This window comes from Molothrus aeneus, chromosome 14, assembly GCF_037042795.1.
Source record: "Molothrus aeneus isolate 106 chromosome 14, BPBGC_Maene_1.0, whole genome shotgun sequence".
NCBI lineage: Eukaryota > Metazoa > Chordata > Aves > Passeriformes > Icteridae > Molothrus > Molothrus aeneus.
Genome location: NC_089659.1, coordinates 9,975,030 through 9,994,899, shown reverse-complemented (window position 1 = coordinate 9,994,899; position 19,870 = coordinate 9,975,030). Strand labels below are relative to the sequence as shown.

Below are 19,870 nucleotides of genomic sequence, written 5' to 3'. Positions count from 1 at the left end.
TTTCAGAGTTGTGACTGGCTGCTCCTCTTAGAGATACTGAAAATAGGAGTTTTCTAAGATCTATCTGGCCAGCTTTAACAGAAAATCTTCCAGTTAAATGAACTTAAATTGAGAACATTTATTGCTGGGTTATGGTCATATTTGTGATAGCTGTTTGACAGATAAAGCTTGTAGAAACAGCTCAGTAAGTTCTCTTTTTCTGTCACTGAAGCTAGAAAACCACCATCATTATCGCATGAAAAAGAGGAAGGGTACCACATCAAGAATAATGTAGTTACTGCTCTCATTTTATCTGCCATGATGATGAAGTTGAAGCTGTCCTCATCTCTGTCTCCTTCTCAGATGTGCTACTGCATTGTGAAGGAAGTAGCTGGAAATCATTAGAGTCAAAAAGTGTTAAAATGTGTAGTTGACCGCACAGCCAGCAGTGATCAAGCAGCAGTGAGCATCTCAGGTTGAGGGGAGGAATATAGGAACAGCTGAAGTTGGCTTTAGTTGGTGGACAGTAGAGTGTTAGGAAACTAAAACTTCAATTATACAGCTTTTAAGGCACACATAAACATGCATAAATGTTTGTGTGAGTGGGAGGTAAATACTTCTGTGTTGTTCAGTTGTCATTGCAAATTCAAATGTTAGATAAGACCATACCAACAATAGCTAACTTCTAATTACTTCTGTGATTGGTCTTTGACAAGTTCCAACTTAATTTTTGATAAATAGACTTAATTTCTCAGAAGCTTTACTGATTTTCTAGAAGGTGTTTGTGTTCTGTATCATAGTACAAAAGTAATGATCAGAATTTACCTTTTAAAATTCTTTAAGGTTTATTAAATATGCCTGTGTATATTTGCATGTATATATATATATGAAAATAACAATACATCTTTTCTTCTTTGGCTCGTCTACCTTGTAGCATTTGGATGCCTTACTGCGACAAATTCGGGACATTGTGGAGAAGCACACAGATATAGATGTTTTGGAAGCCTGTTCAAAAACCTACCATGCTCTCTGTAATGAAGAATTCACAATCTTTAACAGGGTTGACATTGCAAGAAGTCAGTTAATAGATGAATTGGCAGACAAGTTTAATCGACTGCTTGAGGACTTCCTGCAAGAGGTATTTTAATGTGCAAGATCACCTTTTCCTGCCCTTGTAAATATTTTCAGTATTTTTTTCTGTCTTTCTCTGCAAGTCAGAGTTAGGGATGGGAGCTTCCCTCTGGCTTTCAAAACTCTTAACTCAAGTGCAATAATACTACAGTGTCGCTGCTGTGATAGTGTGAACATAGACTGTTCTTGTAGTGAGTCTTTAATTTTGGTCTCCTTTTGACAAGAATCCTTTGGGAATTTGAGTAAGTTTCAGATAAACAATTAAATACATAAACTTTTTACTCTTAGCTTTTGAGGCTTACATTTTTGAGAGTTGTAGTATTGTAATTCCCCTAGGATTCTCCTCAGATGTACTACTGTTGCTAGTCTTGCCTGTGGTTGCATACTGCTGTTGTTAAATATCAAAATCTCTAGAAAACACTCCCCCTCCCTTCCTGAATGCAAGCAGATGCAGTTAGTAGATCAAAAATAACTTTGTTCCCACACTGTGTTGATCTGAGAAGTGAGAATCTCCTGATAGAGTATTTAACTTCACTATGTGGGATCTCTGACATTCAGACAAAATTTGTTTCTCCTTTTCATCTGTGGTGAGGAGCATAGGAAGTGTCTTTTTGACAGCTTCATTCTTGACATTTCTCAGATGCATGTAGTTTATCAAGCTCTCCTTTTTTCTCTTGCTTTTTGTTCTGAACTAGAATTCCATTCTAGAAATCCCAAACAAAAAATGTGCCCATTTGTTTCCCTTTGTGATGAAAACAATGAGAGGTAAAGCAAGGAAAGAAGTTGTAAAGCATGTCAGAAGTTGGCTTGAAGGAAAAATGCAAATACTCTGGTGGAAGTGTTGAAATCCTTAGTTCTTTGATAGGTTGTGCAACTATAGAATAGTAAAACTTGCATTATCTCTGCTAGACTAAGGAGGAGTTTCTTGACCTCAGTTTATCTTATGTACAGATAGATACTTTTTTGACCCTTTGATTTTTACTTTTTTTTTTTTTTTTTTACTAAATTCAAGTTTGTCAGAACTTACAGGAAAATTAGAACAAGCCAGTTCCCATACCTCACTCAAAGACTCTTTTCTGTGATTAAAGGAAGACTGAAGTACTGACCTGTGGCCCATCTAGTCCAGTGTCTTTTGTCTGACAGTGGCCTCTGCTGGATTCTTCAGAGAAAATAGAAGCACCTACATTATACATTGTATTTCACTAGCCTAGGCTTTTCCCTTTTCTTCTCCCTTCTCCTTCCTCCTGCCCCCCTCCCCCTCTGTCTTCCTCTGCTGATATTTTATAGAATCCTAGAATTGTCAAGGTTGGAAAAGACATTTCACATCATTGACTCCCATCTCTACATATGAACTGCTGACTGCCCTGTCTCTCTGACTCTTCTGAAAGCATATATGACATGATAAATATTTTATCAATAATTTAGAATCAGGTCTGCACCCTCTCCTGCCCCCAGCTTGGGTGTTTCTGGGTTTGGTTGTATTAAGTTCCCCAGTTCACTGAGACTACACTGCTTGAGATATCTCACTGTATGATTATTAAATAGGGGGAGGAACCTGATGAAGATGATGCATATCAAGTTTTGTCAACGCTGAAGAGAATCACTGCTTTTCACAAGTAAGTGGCTTCTGCACATGTCAGTCAGGGTTTGTGGTGGGGGGAATTGTTTGTTTTTAATTCAGGATCAGGGTTTGTGGTGAGGGGGTTGTTTGTTTTTAATATGATGCATCTTACTTTTTAATGCAACTTAATGGGATTGTTTTGGGGTTTTTTATTATTTTTTGTGTGTGTGTTGGTTTGGGTGGGGAGGTATGCAGTGGTTGGGTTTTTTCAACATAAATTTAAAAACTTAAGTAATTAATTAATTTTGACCAGTTAAGCTTTTAGTAGTTGTTACTCTCAAATTGCAGAAGAAGTTTTAGTTAAATAATACTTTTTGCTTCATTTCTAATGCTTCCAGTGCTCATGACCTATCAAGATGGGACTTGTTTGGCTGCAACTACAAGCTATTGAAAACTGGCATTGAAAATGGAGACATGCCAGAACAGGTCTGTAGTTAAAATGTGTTCTTTAGACACAACAACAAATACCTTTTGTTGCTGTCTTTTATGGGTCTTTGTCATCTAATGCTTTCTTTCCTTTTGATTTCAGATTGTTATTCATGCACTGCAGTGTACTCATTATGTAATCCTTTGGCAGCTAGCAAAAGTTACTGAAAGCAGTTCCACAAAGGTATGCCTTGTTCCAGTTGTATTAGTAAATAAACATTTGTACATAGTGCAGTGTCATCAAGTGGGAACTGTGATGGCATTAATTAAAACTAGGAATGTTCTTTATATTGATACCTACCTAATCATGCTTTTTGAATAAGTTCTTCTGAATTAATACTTTTAGTAGTCACATTCTTTACTTTTACAAACCTAGTACTTCCTTTAATTGGTTTTATTATTTAAATGTCAGTATTATATTTCATTTGACTGAATTTTAAAATAACAGTAAATCAACACGATTTGTTGATTTAGTATCAGCCTGTCAGCCACAGTAACAATACCAAGAAGGGATAGAATGGAAGTTACCAAACACAGTATAGTTAGTCTTTCTACTCTCAGGTAGTGGGTTTGGATTTGTTTGGAAACCGTGAAATATCAGTGACAAGTTGGTGAGATCTAAGAATTTGTACTATCATAGTATTCTTATTGCTCAGTATGTCACAATCCTACTTTACCCTTCATCAGTCTTTTAAATCTATTGTTAAATAAAGATGTGAAAAGATTAAGTTAGTTTTTTTCAGGGAATGATGAGAGGCCCTGTTCTGGTTCTATGTATAGTAATCTTGAAGGGCAAAGCTCTGGCAAATGTCATCTTTCCAATTTCACTTCTTGAAAAATCTTAGAGAAAGGATTAAGGTTTCCTGTATCCAGCATTACTTGAAGAAGTTGATTAGGTGGTTCACTGTGTGAACTGCCAAATAAAAAAAGGCTTTTTTTAAAAGGCCTAGCTAGTTTAGAATGGAGTTTGTAAGTGCTGAAGCATTTTAATTACTTCTCAAAAATTAAAAAATGTAATCCCTGTAATCAAACATACTTTTTCTGCAGTTTCCAGTTTTTTACTGGAAATCTATGCTGGAGTTGCACTTCATTATTGGAGTTACTGTTAACGCACCTTTCTTTATGTCAGAGGGGAGGCAAGGAAATTCTTCACCTTTTTTAAACACTTTGATTATCATGCCTGTAATTAATACAAGAAAAAGAAGTTATGACTGTCACAGTTTACTAGGGAGAAAACAAAGGGAACTCATGACATTAATAGTGTATGAGTAATTAATAATCCATTACTACACAATACTCTCATTTTAATGTGAGGACACATACGTTTTTCCTTTAATTTTTTTTTATTTTATTTTAGGGTGTTGTAGTTTGAGCTTCTGGTAGATGCAGGAGTGGAAAATCATGCTATGTAACTTGTACTAATGATCTTGTAACAGAGAACACCTGTATCACATTACTGTGGTTTTCCCCTATCTGTTGAGACTTCTTTAGTCCAGTGAGTAATTATAGTCTGAAGGTGTTAGAGATGAATATGAACTTCACCACTGGCTGGTTAGTTTACCCATCTGTGTCTTAATGGCTTTTAACATTTCCAACTCCAGATACCTGATAAGAAGTGGCTGCACAGATTGTTGAGAGGTGGCGTAGGTGTGTGAAGGATTTGGAGGTTTTGTTACCTTATTCCTTAAAGGGTAAACAGCAGTCTTGAGGTTTTTGTAATTGTGATTAAAGCTTTATCACAAGCCTAATGGCAGAAGATGAGCTAAATACTGACAAGTTAGTTTAGAAATGAAGATTAACCTAGCTGTTTTGCAGCAAAATGTAATTTGTAGTACTTTCAGAAGGAATGAAAAGAACCTAATGGAAAGTTGTCCCTTATTGAGATTATTTTCTGCTCCTACATAACAGGTTTTTTAGTTACTACTTTTTTTAATAAAATAACATGATTTTCATCCCAACTACCATCTCTTCTGTGCTACACAGAATGACAAAATTAAGGAAATTGCTACTTGCTAATTTTATTTGTAATAGTGATTTTTTAAAATAATATAGTGGACTTGAATGTTGCCACTGAGGTCTGGTCGAATGCTCTGTGGAAGTTAATGCACTGTATAGGACTATAAAATTGGAAAAGCAAAACTGTTACATGAAATTATTCTTTTTAAAGGAGGATCTTCTACGTCTAAAGAAGCAGATGAGAGTGTTCTGTCAAATCTGTCAACACTACCTGACCAATGTAAATACTGCTGTTAAGGAACAGGTTAGTGGCTGTTGTTACTTGGAGTCTTCTAATACTGTACTTTAAAGCAGCTGAAAATTCCTCTTGCCAATATTTTTGGCACTTATGTGGGAACGTGATGTCCTGGCTGTTGAGGCTGAGTGCCCTTTGAGTGTCAGTGCACATGGTGCTTGTATGCTTGTCCTCCTCCTGTACACAGGATTTCAGAATCCATTTAAACTTGATTCTTTTGAGTAATTTTAGGCAGCATAATGTTTTATGCAAAGGAACTTTTTGCTACTTATAGTAATGACTCTGCAGGTGCACTGTAGAAGCCTCTGGGTATAAGCTGAGTGAGAGTTCCATTTCAAACCTCTTGCTTACCATGTGCTAATGACCCACATCTCCTGTGGAGCTGTGGATTCATAGCCTCAAAACTGGCTAAGGACAGCAATTTAAAAGGGTTTTTTTTAGTTCTGTCTTTGAATGCATCCAGGTGCAGCTTCTCTTCTCCTCCTTCTCTGTGTTGCTTCATAACACAATATATTCCTCAGTTTTTCAGAGTCCCAAGAATTTGGGCATCTCAAAATCAGGAGGAAAAAAAAGACTACTCAAGATGAGTGTGTATATGTTTATAAGTGCACAAAGTATTCACTGTAACCTGGGAGAGTTTATTGTTGGGAACACTCTCACACTGCTCTCTTGGTAATAGTGTTGTTCAGAGATGCTGTAGCAAATGCTTGGAAGCCTCAGCAATGATACACTGCTTGATGAGCAGCTATATAGTTAGTCCCTCATATAGTTGCTCTTTGTGGGGAGAGTTTTAGCTCCCGAATGTTTCAGACATAAAAAATGTAGATATTGAGCGTGAGTAAGTAATGTGTGACAGTTCAGGCAGGAGACAGAAGTCCTGACTTTTTTTGAAATGCTTGCATGGAGGTTTTGGGGGTGGTCCTTATTTTTTGTTTCTGTTTCAAAAAGAATTGAGACACTGGGAAACACTTGTCCTAAGTTCTGAGAATAACAGAGTTAAAAAAAAAATTAAATTGAATTGTAGGGGCTGAGTCTCTTCAATCTGTGAGCAAATATTTCTTTGGCCAGGATACTCATAGGATTTTGAGGTTCCAGTGAAGAGCACAGGTTACTGATAGCAGAATTAATTCTAAGTAAATGCCTTTAACAATCTTTAAAATGCTAAAATGAAAGAAAATGAAGTATGTCTCTACAGGGGAAGGACCAGATTATCTTCTAGGTAGACTGTTTAATTAAAGACATAGAAAGCCAGGAGCCTTTTTGCTGCTGAAGATAATAATAACCTGGTTAAAGTGGAAAATCTGGTCTGCTGAGTCGCACAACTGCAGCTTTTGAAACTCTTGCTAGAACAAAAATATTCCTGGAGCTTAATAGGCATGTTCTATGTCAAAGAGCTATCTAGTGTAATAATCACAAGGTGCAGGGTGTGAATGTGCTAGTAACAAAAATTACTGAAGCTCTGAGTAGGTCCCTCTAAGAGGCTGTATGACTCTGACTCTGGTGAACACTCTAGAAACTGGAGCTGCCTGGTTACACTGGGTAGCTGTCACACAGGTACAATGTTCCACTTCCTGTGGGTTCCACTTCCCTCCTTTAATCTCATGGAAGGACACAAGGGACTTCAGAGGAGCACATGTATTTTTTGTGATCAGGAATTAGTAATACTCACTATGAGAAGTTAGAGAACAGAGCTGTTCATGGAAGTACTTAGGAGATTAGAGCCAAAGAGAAGATGCAGCACTAAGCAACTTCTTGCCTTGGTCTGCTAGTTTGAAGAATGTCAGGTACTAAGTCATTTGAGCTTTCTGGGGCAGTGGAGTACAGACATTTAAATCTGATATCAGAAGTACAAGTTAGCCAGCAAAAGAAAAATTTGGTTGCACTTTTGCATTTTTGGACATTAAGATTTAAAGGGATTGAATAATCTCAGCTGTTGTATGTTAAACAAATGTGATTGAAACATTTTTAAGAAAAGACAGCAGAAAGGAGATTGTACTATGGTCAGAGTCCACAAAGTTCTCTAGTGACCAAATGTAGTATCAGTCAGGTAGAATTTGGGAGTTTCAGGCTTCTCATGTTTTAGTCTTGCAATATTTTCACATATAATTTGGCATCATCTGTGCAATATTTTTATTTGGAGACCCAGTCTTGACACAGTAACCAGCTATGTGAAGCTATGCACATTTTAAATGCAGCTGGCCTTTGTAGTTGTGTAGGACTTTCGTGGCCTGTGTACACTGTTGAGATCTTGAGTATTTTGTCAAGTGCAAATATATTATTCTAAACAAAATCCGCTTTCCAAACAAGTATTTATTAAGGTTTCTTTTTAACAGGCTTTCACAATTCTGTGTGATGTGTTGATGATCTTCAGCCATCAGATTATGACAGGAGGACGTGACATGTTGGAGCCACTTGTTTACACTCCTGATTCTTCCTTGCAATCTGAACTACTCAGTTTTATTTTAGATCATGTCTTCATTGATCAGGATGATGATAATAATAGTGCGGGTTTGTACAAAACTTAAATTACCTTTTTATTTTTTATTTTCTAATTAATATCTTTGTTTCCTTGTGCATTTCTGGGTTTTTGTGGTAGTGGGATTTTGTTGTTTTTTTTCTTGTTTGCCTGGTTATTTTTTTGTTTTAATTTTGTTTTGTCATTGAGAGGTGTGCATGTACGAAAAGGTAGGGGTGGCTTTTAGATGTCAGCAGCTGATTAAAGGATTTTCTGTATTGGGAACATGTAGGATAATTGCAATAAAGGTTTGATTTAATAGGTTCAAATATTTATCTCTGTATCAGGGTAACAGACATGTCAGTGGACAGTGAAGTGCATTGCCATCAGAACTGAGATCTGATTTTCTGAATCATGACCACTAGCCCATATCAGTTTTATAAAGAAATGTTTAAACATAGAGTTTTAAACCTGACAGTTTTCCTGTTCTGAACTCTTTCTAGATGGACAGCAGGATGATGAAGCCAGCAAAATTGAAGCATTGCACAAAAGAAGAAACCTGCTTGCAGCTTTCTGTAAGCTTATTGTGTATACTGTGGTGGAAATGAACACAGCCGCGGACATTTTCAAGCAATATATGAAGGTAAAGTTGAAGCTTAGTAGTGCTACTTAATAAAACTACTAGAATACAGTAGTTGTAGGATTTCTAACTATTACTTGTTTTTTACCTTGCAAGGTAACAGGTTCAAAATGTGAAGAACTCAAAACTCCAGAGTTGTAGGCCCTTTTTTGTATGTAGGGAGAAAAATTACTAAGATGAGATTTACAGTTCCAGTGTTGTGTGGGTGGTGGGGATCGAGGAGGGAAACTAATTATTTTAATGTTGTTTTTACTAGTTTTATTTTCTTACTCTGATTGATGGTGTCTTTTTAATTCACTTATTAGTTTAGTAGGCCTTTTGAGAATGTTCTTCCCAAGATCAACTCCATAATGTCTAGTCTCATCCAATCATTTAAGTTTAAACTTTGTAGAAGAGAAGTAAAATTTGAGTTCCTCTCCCCATTATCTTTATATCTGTTTCAATCTTACTTAAATATAAAAACCTCTCCTGGCTCATGGGATTCATAGCTGCACACTAATATGAGTTCTCATTTTGTGAACATGATAAAGCTTTGCTCCTTGGTGATTACCTTAAAATCCTAAAATTTCAGCAGCCTGCTTTTATATCTGTCTTGAGCGCCCTACATATAATTTTGATTCTCCAAATAACTTAATTGGGTCTTTCTTAAACCTGAAATACTTAAAAAACTGAACAGACCTCTGTCTTTGTTGGATAAATTATGCCTATGATGCTGTCTGTAAGTGCATCCTTTCAGCAAAGAAAATAAAACTCCCCACCAGAGTTACAGGAATTGGTAAAAAAGATTAGATTCCAATACTGTACCCTGAAGGGGTGAACACGTGTCATTAACAAATATGTCATGGCCCTGAAGATAAATAGGTCATTCTGCCTCTAAAGTAATACTGCAAGATTGAAAAGTGGGTTTATTCTTTCTGCATTTAGGTATTTTTTCAATTATTATTCTGGAGGTAGTTTAGGGTGTAATTTTGATGTAATCATGAACATGTTGGGGTTTTACCCTTTAGATAATGTTAGATTGTTTTCAACTAACACTGACAGTTAACCTTTTTTTTGTTGTTGTTTTTTTTTTTGTTTTTCCTAGTATTACAATGACTATGGTGATATTATTAAAGAAACAATGAGTAAAACAAGACAGATAGACAAAATCCAGTGTGCTAAAACACTTATTCTTAGTTTGCAGCAGGTAAGAGTTTACAATATTTTTATGCATGAAGTTCCATACTGTAGTGATGTCCTGTTGTTTAGTAACTAGTTTGAGATATCAATGATGGAATTGATATGGGTGGTAGGGATAAGGTGGTCTAAACTGAAACACATTTTCTGCAACTATGTGAAAAGCTGCCAGAAGTCTTCCTATACTTTCCAAATATTGTACCACAAAAGATGTAAGAGAGGTCAATAAATAAAAAATTAATGAACTCTTATGAAACCTTCATAACTCTAAAACAATAGTTTAAGTATTTAGATATATGTTGTGAAATGGCCAGTTTACTTGTTTGTGAACAGATAAATACTTCCTGCCTGTGTGGTGTAGGGGGTTTGGGGGTTTTTTGTGGGGGTTTTGTTTTGCTTTTGGTGTGTTGTTTTGGTTTTGGGTTTTTTAAACTATTCTGAGAATTAATTTGAAGTTTTTGTAATTTCTTAATGTTTAGTAGAGACTTCACAAATTTGACAATAAAACATACTTTAATGCTCTCTTCAGTAAAGTTTGTATGGAAACCTGATGAATTCAGTTAAAGTTAGCATTTGATTCATCTGCTCACTTAAACCATCTGCATGGATTTTATCCACCGGCTCAGAACAGTAGAGACATATATCTCCAAAGCACTGTAATCCAGTATAGATCAATGCTATCCATGAAAGGAAAATCTACCCAAATATATTTTCTTTATCCCTGGTTTTCGACTAAAGGTTATAAAGCTACATAGTGACTGTGGATCTGGATATTGAGCCTGGTGGAGGCCAAATGGAAATAGTCCTTACTAAAGTAAGGACTGGTTTATCAGTATGGATATTGCCAAAACAAGGCAGGATGAGGCCTTTCCTTTTGATAGCAGCATGACTCTTAAGTAGCTGGTGGAACTGCAGTGTAAAATATGTAACTAAACACTCCTTGTTTCATTCTTTGTGATACAAAAGAGTGAAGGGTGTGTTAGACAAAATTTAAAAAATAGAAAAATTTATTATTTAAGTGAATTATAGTTGAATTCAGTAGGATTGAGAAAGGATTGATCAGAGAAAAGAAAAGACTGAAGTTCAGAATATTTGGCTTTGACAACTATTGATAAGTACTTAAAAATCTCATTGGTGACAGAATTTCTGGTTTCTTTGGCAGTTTTCCTGAACATGTTTCCATTTTAGGGTTTCTTTTTTATACTTGTATTTTGAGAAGTAAAAAAAAAAAAAAAAAGAATTGGGAACTAGTAGTTTGATGAAGTATTTTAGTGAAGACCAGGTGAAGATCGCCCTGTTTATTTCTTCTCTGTTAGTGTATGTAATTAGGGAATCCTACTAAGTTTTTGAATTCTCAACTTTAGAACACCTGATTTAGTGAAGCACTGAAATCTGTCATCCACTATATCTACAATTTGATGACTGCTTGATCAGTGCATTTCAAATTATCTCTGGGCTGCAGACTCTTCAAGAGTAGCTTTGACTTCATTGTCCAAAATGTCCATGTTTGTCTCCTGGTGTTGTCAGATCAGGAGTGGGGGGAAAAAGCTGTGAAACATACTTTTAAACTGAAACTAATCTCTGGTCCAAAGTTTGACATAATCTTTTAATACACGAAAATTTCCCTTTTTATTCCGTGCAGCTCTTCAATGAAATGATTCAAGAAAATGGTTATAATTTTGACAGATCATCACCAACATTCAGTGGCATAAAGGAACTTGCTCGACGTTTTGCTTTAACATTTGGATTGGATCAGTTGAAAACAAGAGAAGCTATTGCTATGTTACACAAGTAATTGTGTGCTTTGTATTACTTCCATTTTTGTCAACACTTCTTGACTAACATAAGATAATCTTCTTAATCTTTGAAAATGAGTTTGTTAATATTAAGTGCCTCAGCCCTAGAGATGATATAGCCTATATCTTAATTAGGGGATGACTGCAGTTTTGTCTCTGAGCAAAACCTAAATGTTTAATATTGTTGGTGTTCTCCAGCATCATTGTAAATGCATGTAAATTATAGCAGTGGTGCTATAATGAAAAAGCCTTTTTAATGTCTGGTCCATAACAATAAGAAAAGATCCACTTCATTGTCAGTGGTGATCATGTTGGCCTCATGCAGAAAAGCTGCAATGCAAGGTAGAAATTCTGACAGAAAAAGTGTGTCTAGATTAAAATAATAACTAGTGTTCACTTTTTTTGCTGGAATATGGGAACATCAAATTATTGCTTTCTTGACATAAAGGAAAGGGGTTTGGTTTTGGTAGCTCACAGTGCTTTGAACTTCTGTTTGTTCTTTGTCTGATGTAATTTTTTGTTTGTTCTTAGGGATGGCATAGAATTTGCTTTTAAGGAGCCTAATCCACAAGGTGAGAGCCACCCACCATTAAATTTGGCATTTCTTGACATTCTCAGTGAGTTCTCCTCGAAACTTCTCAGACAAGACAAAAGAACAGTGTAAGTATTTTTTTAATATTCTTAGTATTTGTAATGATAACCACAAAAGATGTGTTTCAGAATAAGTATTTGTGTATTGTATTCATCTGAAATGGATTCTTTGACACATCAAGGTAAGTTTACACTAATGTAGTCAATATACTCACAGAAGGTAAATTGTGTTTATTGTTGTTATTTTTCATTTTATGGTGGATAAACAGAAATTGTGTTCCAGATTTGCTGTTGTCAGGTCTCTATGTTAACTAGATAAGAAACATAGGCTGTTAATTTCAGTAGTTACTTATCTTGACATGGTAACATTTTGTTACAGATTTTTGCATCTCTGTATTTCTTGTTTCATTTAAAGGTATGTTTACTTGGAGAAGTTCATGACCTTTCAGATGTCTCTACGAAGAGAAGATGTGTGGCTTCCTCTCATGTCCTACCGGAACTCGTTATTAGCCGGTGGGGATGATGACACCATGTCAGTGATTAGTGGAATCAGCAGTCGAGGATCTACAGTAAGAAATAAGAAGACAAAGCCAGCAACAGGCAAGCGGAAAGTACCCGAAGGTAGAACTTCTCTCATCTTAAATTTACTAGAATAGATTTTCATATAAACTATTGTTTATATGAAAATCTATTGTCACATTGTCATATTTTTTAGTGTGACTGTATTGGTATGCACACATTGTCCCATATTTTTTAGTGTGACTGTATTGGTATGCCTTTCTGTATTTTTTCCTGAACAGGTAATCTCTGATCATGTATGTGTCTTAGTGGGAAAAGTATTTATTATATTCTCAAAAGAAGATACGGGCACTATACAGTGTTGAGTCATACAATAGAAAAGTATAGAAATGCTCCAGCCAGTGATTATAAATCCAGGCCCTTTGAGGCACATGTAAGACTTTGTGGCAAAAAGTAAAGCAATTGATTCTCTGTATCACGCATTTAATTTGTGTTTCAGCATTCACTTTTAGACTAGTTTGAAAAAAACTTCTCGTATGTTCTCGCTGTGTTTGCTTCCAGCTGAAGAAAGCAGCAGTAGTGACAGTATGTGGCTGAACAGGGAGCAGTCAATGCACACACCAGTGATGATGCAGACACCTCAGCTCACCTCCACGATAATGAGGGAGCCCAAGAGATTGCGACCCGACGAGAACTACATGGGTGTCTATCCTATGCAGCCCGAGCACCACCAACCGCCGCTCGACTACAAGTACGTACAGCAGTAGGTCTGCTTTGTCTTAGTGTCCATACACAAAACCAGTACATGTTTAAAATAGAATAATGGTCTTTTTAAGCACGCAAGTAACGTGGATGTTGGCTCAAAGGCAACAGGAAGAAGCCGCGCGACAACAACAGGAGAGGGCAGCGATGAACTACGTCAAGCTGAGAAGCAACTTGCAACACGCCATGTGAGTGGAGTGAAATGCTCCTTCTGTGGGTCAGGGAGGGGAGGGCAGGGTTTATAAATGCAGTGGTAACACCTGTATCTTTTAAGAGAGATACATCTTCTAAGTTCAAAAGTTCTCTTCATTCTTAAGGACAGTATAGTTCTGCAGAAAAGAAGTACATGTTGCAAACAAAAACAAATGTATTGAGGAGCTTTGCATCTTTCCCCTACTTTTGATTGTTTTATATCCAGTACTTCATATAACATTGTTTAAGTGGTGGCTTTTTTTTAATACAATGACACCAATTAGTATAATTAGAATGACTCCTTAGTTTTCTCATAAGTTCTGGTATTTCATGTGGAATTTATGAGGAGAGAGGATGAAGGACTGTGTGGGTGTATTTGTAATGGTTTTACACATCTACTTTATTTCAAAGGCATTCTTTCTGGCCTTATCTTAAGGCAGAAACAATTTTTCTTTAAGTGGCAGAACTTAAGTTCTTTCTCACTTGAGCATAAATTAGGTATGGTGTAGATCTGCTTACCAGTTCTCACACCCTCTCAGAATACCTATTTAGAAATGTCCCATTGTTGTCTAAACTGACTTTTTTTAGGCGCACTGTCTCATGCTCTCTTAATATCTTCTGGTTAAATACCAGCTTTCTTTAGTAGTAGTTGTGCATTCATTTCATTACTTCATTTCTGCTTTATCTAATGGAATCATCATTTGTTAGGAGTCCCTTACTGAGCATTAGCTTTTTAAATAGATAGAAGTTAACTTGATTTAGTGCTAAACAGTATTGCTTTTCATTTCAGTCGACGTGGCACAAGTCTAATGGAAGATGATGAAGAGCCAATTGTTGAAGATGTGATGATGTCATCAGAAGGGCGGATTGAAGATCTTAATGAAGGCATGGATTTTGACACCATGGACATAGACCTAGTAAGAAATTTACTTACTTTTAGTGGTCTTGGGATTTGTATTTCTGCTTTCAAAGTAAAATATTTGAATTAAATTTTTCCTTCTTATAAAAGAAAAATACTTCTGGTTGCTTTCTGCCTTGCTAAAGGGCTGTGCTGTTGTCTGTATACAAGAGCCATCTGCTCCAACTGCTCCAACTTACAAAAACAAGAGCACTTCCTGTCGTAACTAATAACATTTATCCCTTGTGAATTTCTACCCCTTGAGAGTTCAGCTTCACTGACTACAGTGTAAAACCTCTGTTTTTCTGGTGAAATTGCACTTAACCTGTTTGTCTGTTTGCTTTCTAAAGCCACCATCAAAGAACAGGAGAGAACGAACGGAGCTAAAACCAGATTTCTTTGACCCTGCTTCAATCATGGATGAATCGGTAGGTTCACTTACATAAGAGGAAAGTAATGTTAATCAGTCTTAAGGTTGCCATACTCTCTTACTTCAGATTTTAAATGGAAAGAATGCAATCTTCAGGTTGTCATTGTTAGCTTATTTTGACAGACTGGTACAGTAATTCAGCTCCATACATTCTAGGATAGTCAGTGTTCCTTGCAATTTTATGGAATTTTTGTTCTTAATATCTATATATAGCTATGTAAAAGTTAAAACCTATGATTCTGAGCAGAAAACACATTTATTATGGAAAAGACTGTAGCAGAGGCTGATAGCAAAGAGCATTAGAAAAACGAAGAAATGTGCATACACAGTATTAAAGGCAAGTTTCCTGTTGTGCTGAGCTTAGTTCAGTGACTCTGATGTCATTACCAAATGTCAGCATTAGATGATTTGCATTTTGTGGTTTTTTTTTTTTTTTGGCATATTTACTTTTGTGCATAAGTAAGATAATGGAGAAAATAAGAGATAATACAGATATCTGTTTATAGAGATGAGAGGTATTTTTTCTTTCCATATAAAGTTTTAGGTCCAAAACATCCGAAGTCTCTAGTTTCTGCTTGCAGTTGCCCTTTTATCCGACTTGATAAATCTGCAGTCTCTATTCTCTTTTAAAAATCTGCATGAGGGATTCCTTCTGTCTTGAACCACTTGTAAAGTATGCAGCCATTTTTGACCTTGGGTAGCTGGTACAAAATTACACTGGAAATAACAAGCTGCAGCAAGCCAGCAGAGGACAGTACAACAAGGCTTCCTGGGAATCTTGGACAGCTTGGTGGAATTTGGAAGATGGTTATGTATTTTTTTACAGTAATGTTGCAGCGTGAACCTGTTCTTGTTTATGGGAGAAAGAAGTCCTAAATACTGTTTTAATAATTGCAAATCCATATATTTTGTACCAGTAGGGCTTTGCTTTAGTAATAATGAATCAGTTAGGCTGTGCGTCTGGCTGTTGTGTGTTCTTTTCCTGAATTAACACCAAGAAAATATCTCGCCTGTTCTCTGACATTCTGTTTTACAATAATTCTTCCCCTCCTCTTCTCAATTTTTCCTGGACTGATCTATGAAGTACCAGTCACTTTTTAGTCTGACAATGCTGAAACCTTGGCCTCCTCCAGGTTGCATTTAATTGCTGTGAGAGCCCTTTTAGCTCCAGCTCTAACACTCCTTGGGCTGCTCGAGCAGGGTGAGGCTCCCGCCCGGCCCCGCCGTGCCGGGTGCAGTGCGCGGGAGCGGCCGCGCGGGGGCAGCCGCCGGCAGCGCAGCGAGCGCCGGGCGGGGCCGGGAAACCGCTCAGTCTGACAGACAGCGTTCAGCGTGAAAACATCATCGCATAAACGCAAACAGTTCTCCGAATAAAGTTAATTTGCTTTATTCATATAATTTATTTCAGAGGTCCCTTATTCTTGGAGCTGTTGCACTTGTTTTTAATAGGCGTAGACATAATAAAGCTGTTTAATTTATTCAGATGCACATGGTTTATGACTAGACTTCTAGTCGGATGTGCCCAGTTATTGCTGGCACCAGAGGCAGTTCTGTCTGTGTGCTCTGTTATAGGAGGCACCCAAAGTGAATTTAATTCAAAGAACAGTAAAAATTGGTTTGTAAACAGATAAATGTGAACAGCATTGTCAAGGTTCAGGAAAATTTGGTCTGTTTTGACTCTTGCTGATTCTATAAAGTCTTACAAACATTAGGACAGTCACATAATCTGGATCTTCTTTTTGGCACATCAGTGGTCATACATACTTTCATTGACATAGAAAGCTGTACAGCTTGTTCTCACATGGGAAGTGGAAACTGATTTTTTGTTTCTTTCCCTAGTTACACAATCTCCTGAAGTACAGTTGCTTGATTTTACCTGATGATTGTTTGATTTTTCACTGTCTTCCTGACAGAGTGAATACATTTCCTAGGAAATGTTAAATTTGTGTCCTGGTTGGCTGATGTGGGATGGCCTGTGGTTTCTGTGATCACAGACACAGCAGCAGCCAGTGTCTGCAGTGTTTTGTCCCAGGTTTAGTAGCTGGTAATAACACATTTGATTTCAGGTTAGTGCCAATAGAATGTCAAAGAAGTCTGAGTTAGGCACCTCACTAAAAATTCTTCTGCAATTATTACCTAAAATAATTAAAACACAGGCTTTATTCCTACTGGATCTAGTTAATTTCAAGTGTCAGAAAAAAATATTTCTAATGAATGAGGAGCCCTTTTCATATTATTATCTAAATCAGAAGTGTGGTTAATCTGGTTTGAAAGAAAAATAAACTTAATAATGCCTTAACATATCTTGAAGTGTCTTAATCTTAAATTATATACTAATTGCTTTGTTATTTGTTAAATGTGTATTAGACTACAAATTGACACCATTTCTAACTTTTTTTTTAGGTTCTTGGGGTGTCAATGTTTTAATACCAGAGCAGCAAATAAATCAGTGGTGAAGTCATTTTCTAAGTGGAAGAGGAAGTTTTTCAATACAAAATTGTGGTAGATACAGTGAAATTCTGAACAGATTTTTCTCTAAGGAGAATGACATGCTTTCAAGATCAAGTGCATTGAAGGGGCAGTTTTGTTTGCCTGAAAGAAAAAAAGAAATGTAAAGGACAAGTAAACAATTGAGGATAAGCTACACTTTTTGTTGGGAAAAAAATTCAATATTTTATTTATGTGCTATCAGTTTTTTTCTGGATCATAAGAAGTATTCCCTCTGAGTTTTAATCTTAACAGTCTGAGAGGTGTTTGGTACAGATTTGAGCCCCTCTCTACACATTTGCTGGCTATACTAAATAATCATGAGCTCTGCTGGATTGCTGTTCACGTCCATGAGCTGTAATAGTAGATGGATTGGTTTTCTCACAGTGTAGAACGAACCAGAAGAGTTGTCAGTATTTTCAATTAAATGCAAACTTCAGCAACAGAAGGTTTGTATCAATTAATCATGGAAATAAATACATAAAGCAGAATTTTAACAGGTTTTTAATCTAAAACACACTTTTTATTCCAAAAGCTTCATGTTAGCCTTCTCGGAAAGGTCCATAAGCTATAAGCTACCAGAACGTAACAGATTTCACTCTTGCTTGCCCATTACCAACCCTGAAAGTTTGCTTGTCCTTTAAGAAAAATGTAATGTTGTGAAATTCCTTCCAGTAGTGCCACTGTATTTTGTCTCCAAATAAAAGAAGCTTATTGTAGTATGTTTGCAGAAAAATTCTAAACAAAAATTATACAGCTTATTAGAGTGTGGGAATAGGGATCTAAATTTTAAATAAAATTATATATATATATAAATTGGTGCTGATTTTATAATTGCGCAGTTTGTTTAGTTTTTTCTTACTTTTAAATTCCAACTTAAAATTATGAGGTTTCAGAAATATATTGAAAGTTTAACAATGTTTAAAAATAGAAGAGCATGAGAATTCATGCTTTAAAAATGATTTTTAAATTTGTATTTTATATTGTTTTATCTATCTGTCTTTGCAAGCAGTCTTCAGGTTAAAGATACTTCTAACAGGTTACAGTACATTTCCTCTATATGTAAATTAGATTGGATAATAGAAACTCATAAACAACCCATAATATTCTTTGAAAGCTAAGCTTTAAATTTCATTTTGTGTCCATTCACAAATAAATTAAATTTGGTCTAAAACAGAAAGTGGATCTATGCCATTTTGACATTGACTCATTTTGCAAGGCTTAGGCAGCTAGACATCATTTTAAAGGAAATATTAACTTATATTACATATGTATATTTTTTGTCAGTTGTCTCTCAGTTCTTGAGATATATTATTTTAATCATTCCATGCCTTAATACGCTTGCAATACAAGAATCTCCCCAAATGGGTGAATACAAAAAGGCTTCCTGTTTTTAGACTCAGAAATTAAACATTCGGCTGTGGTAGCCAAAAACCATAGATTATCTAAAGGATCATGATAAAATATAATTATTTTACTAGGTCATGGGGTAACAACAAAATGAAAACTAGATCTGCCTAACTCATTTTACATAAATAAATACTCTCATGTCTAAAAGTACTGCCTATATTGTTTTCCACACCACTGCATTTAATAGAACTGCTGAGAGGACTGTATATATGATTTTAAACTTAAGTTGATTTTTCTTACTCTTGAAGGAGTGTTTCTTTGTGAAAGCAGTTCTTACAGCTTTGTTTTCAACCAGCTAAAAATGTTTTATATATTTACCTTAACCTGTTGTCCTCCACATTCTATTGTCCTAATTGTACTGTTTTCTGATTTGTATTTATGTCTTGAGACAGTAACTTTTTGAATAAAAATAAACCTACAGTATGTTGTATGTTTGATCTTTTTAAATTGGGGTTATGGGAGGACAGTGAAGAAAGGGGTATGAGTAATGCAAATGTTATGTTTATAGAAATCAAAATCTTTTTCCATGTCTTTTAAGTGTTTGTCTCAGAGTTGGGATAATGTATGAAAAACTGCACTGTTTTATATTTGTAATAAATTGTACAAGTTTTTAAAATGTGAATAAAGCACTAATTGGGTAATAATTTAAAGCAGAAAAGTTAATGCAATCATGATTGTTTTAAATATGCTTTAATTTGAGATAAACTTGTTAAAAGAATTAGTGTAAATACAGAGTGAGCTTTTGAAGAGGTTAGTACCTGCAAATAAAATTTTTAAAATTTGTATAGAACTTTTACATGCCAAGAAAGCAGTGGTTAATTATTTTTGTGTTACGTTTTTTAAAGGTGTATTAATAACCTTTCTGTTGGTTTCTTTTTCCTAATAACTATTAGCTGATTTTACTCAGAATGCTTTTGATTCTGACATTGGAGATGCTGTACATAGTCCAATGGAAATACCATTAATTGTGTATGCTACTTTCCATTCCATAAATTGATCATACACCTGGTAAGCATTTTGAGCTTAATTGGCCAGACAGCAAGGGAATGAGGGGAAACCCTAAACATCCCCTCCCATTCCCCTCTCCTCAACTACTGAGCACCTCT

General features: G+C 35.8%; 1 protein-coding gene across 2 annotated transcripts in view; it reads left to right on the top strand.

Annotated features, from left to right (window-relative positions):
- Nucleotides 1–19,187, top strand: part of STAG2 (STAG2 cohesin complex component) — a 72,953-nt gene extending 53,766 nt beyond the window's left edge. The window contains exons 19-34 of one of the 2 annotated variants that reach the window (XM_066559243.1): nucleotides 914–1,117; nucleotides 2,656–2,726; nucleotides 3,070–3,157; nucleotides 3,261–3,341; nucleotides 5,325–5,417; nucleotides 7,742–7,916; nucleotides 8,367–8,506; nucleotides 9,588–9,689; nucleotides 11,322–11,470; nucleotides 12,007–12,135; nucleotides 12,482–12,687; nucleotides 13,147–13,336; nucleotides 13,452–13,535; nucleotides 14,330–14,456; nucleotides 14,788–14,865; nucleotides 17,271–19,187. In XM_066559243.1, coding sequence (XP_066415340.1) covers nucleotides 914–1,117; nucleotides 2,656–2,726; nucleotides 3,070–3,157; nucleotides 3,261–3,341; nucleotides 5,325–5,417; nucleotides 7,742–7,916; nucleotides 8,367–8,506; nucleotides 9,588–9,689; nucleotides 11,322–11,470; nucleotides 12,007–12,135; nucleotides 12,482–12,687; nucleotides 13,147–13,336; nucleotides 13,452–13,535; nucleotides 14,330–14,456; nucleotides 14,788–14,865; nucleotides 17,271–17,294 — 1,941 coding nt within the window. In that variant the 3' untranslated portion in view covers nucleotides 17,295–19,187. Of the gene's footprint in view, nucleotides 1–913; nucleotides 1,118–2,655; nucleotides 2,727–3,069; nucleotides 3,158–3,260; nucleotides 3,342–5,324; nucleotides 5,418–7,741; nucleotides 7,917–8,366; nucleotides 8,507–9,587; nucleotides 9,690–11,321; nucleotides 11,471–12,006; nucleotides 12,136–12,481; nucleotides 12,688–13,146; nucleotides 13,337–13,421; nucleotides 13,536–14,329; nucleotides 14,457–14,787; nucleotides 14,866–17,270 lie in introns of both variants that reach the window. The other variant, XM_066559242.1, reaches the window with a different exon arrangement.
- The last annotated feature ends 683 nt before the right edge of the window (nucleotides 19,188–19,870 follow it).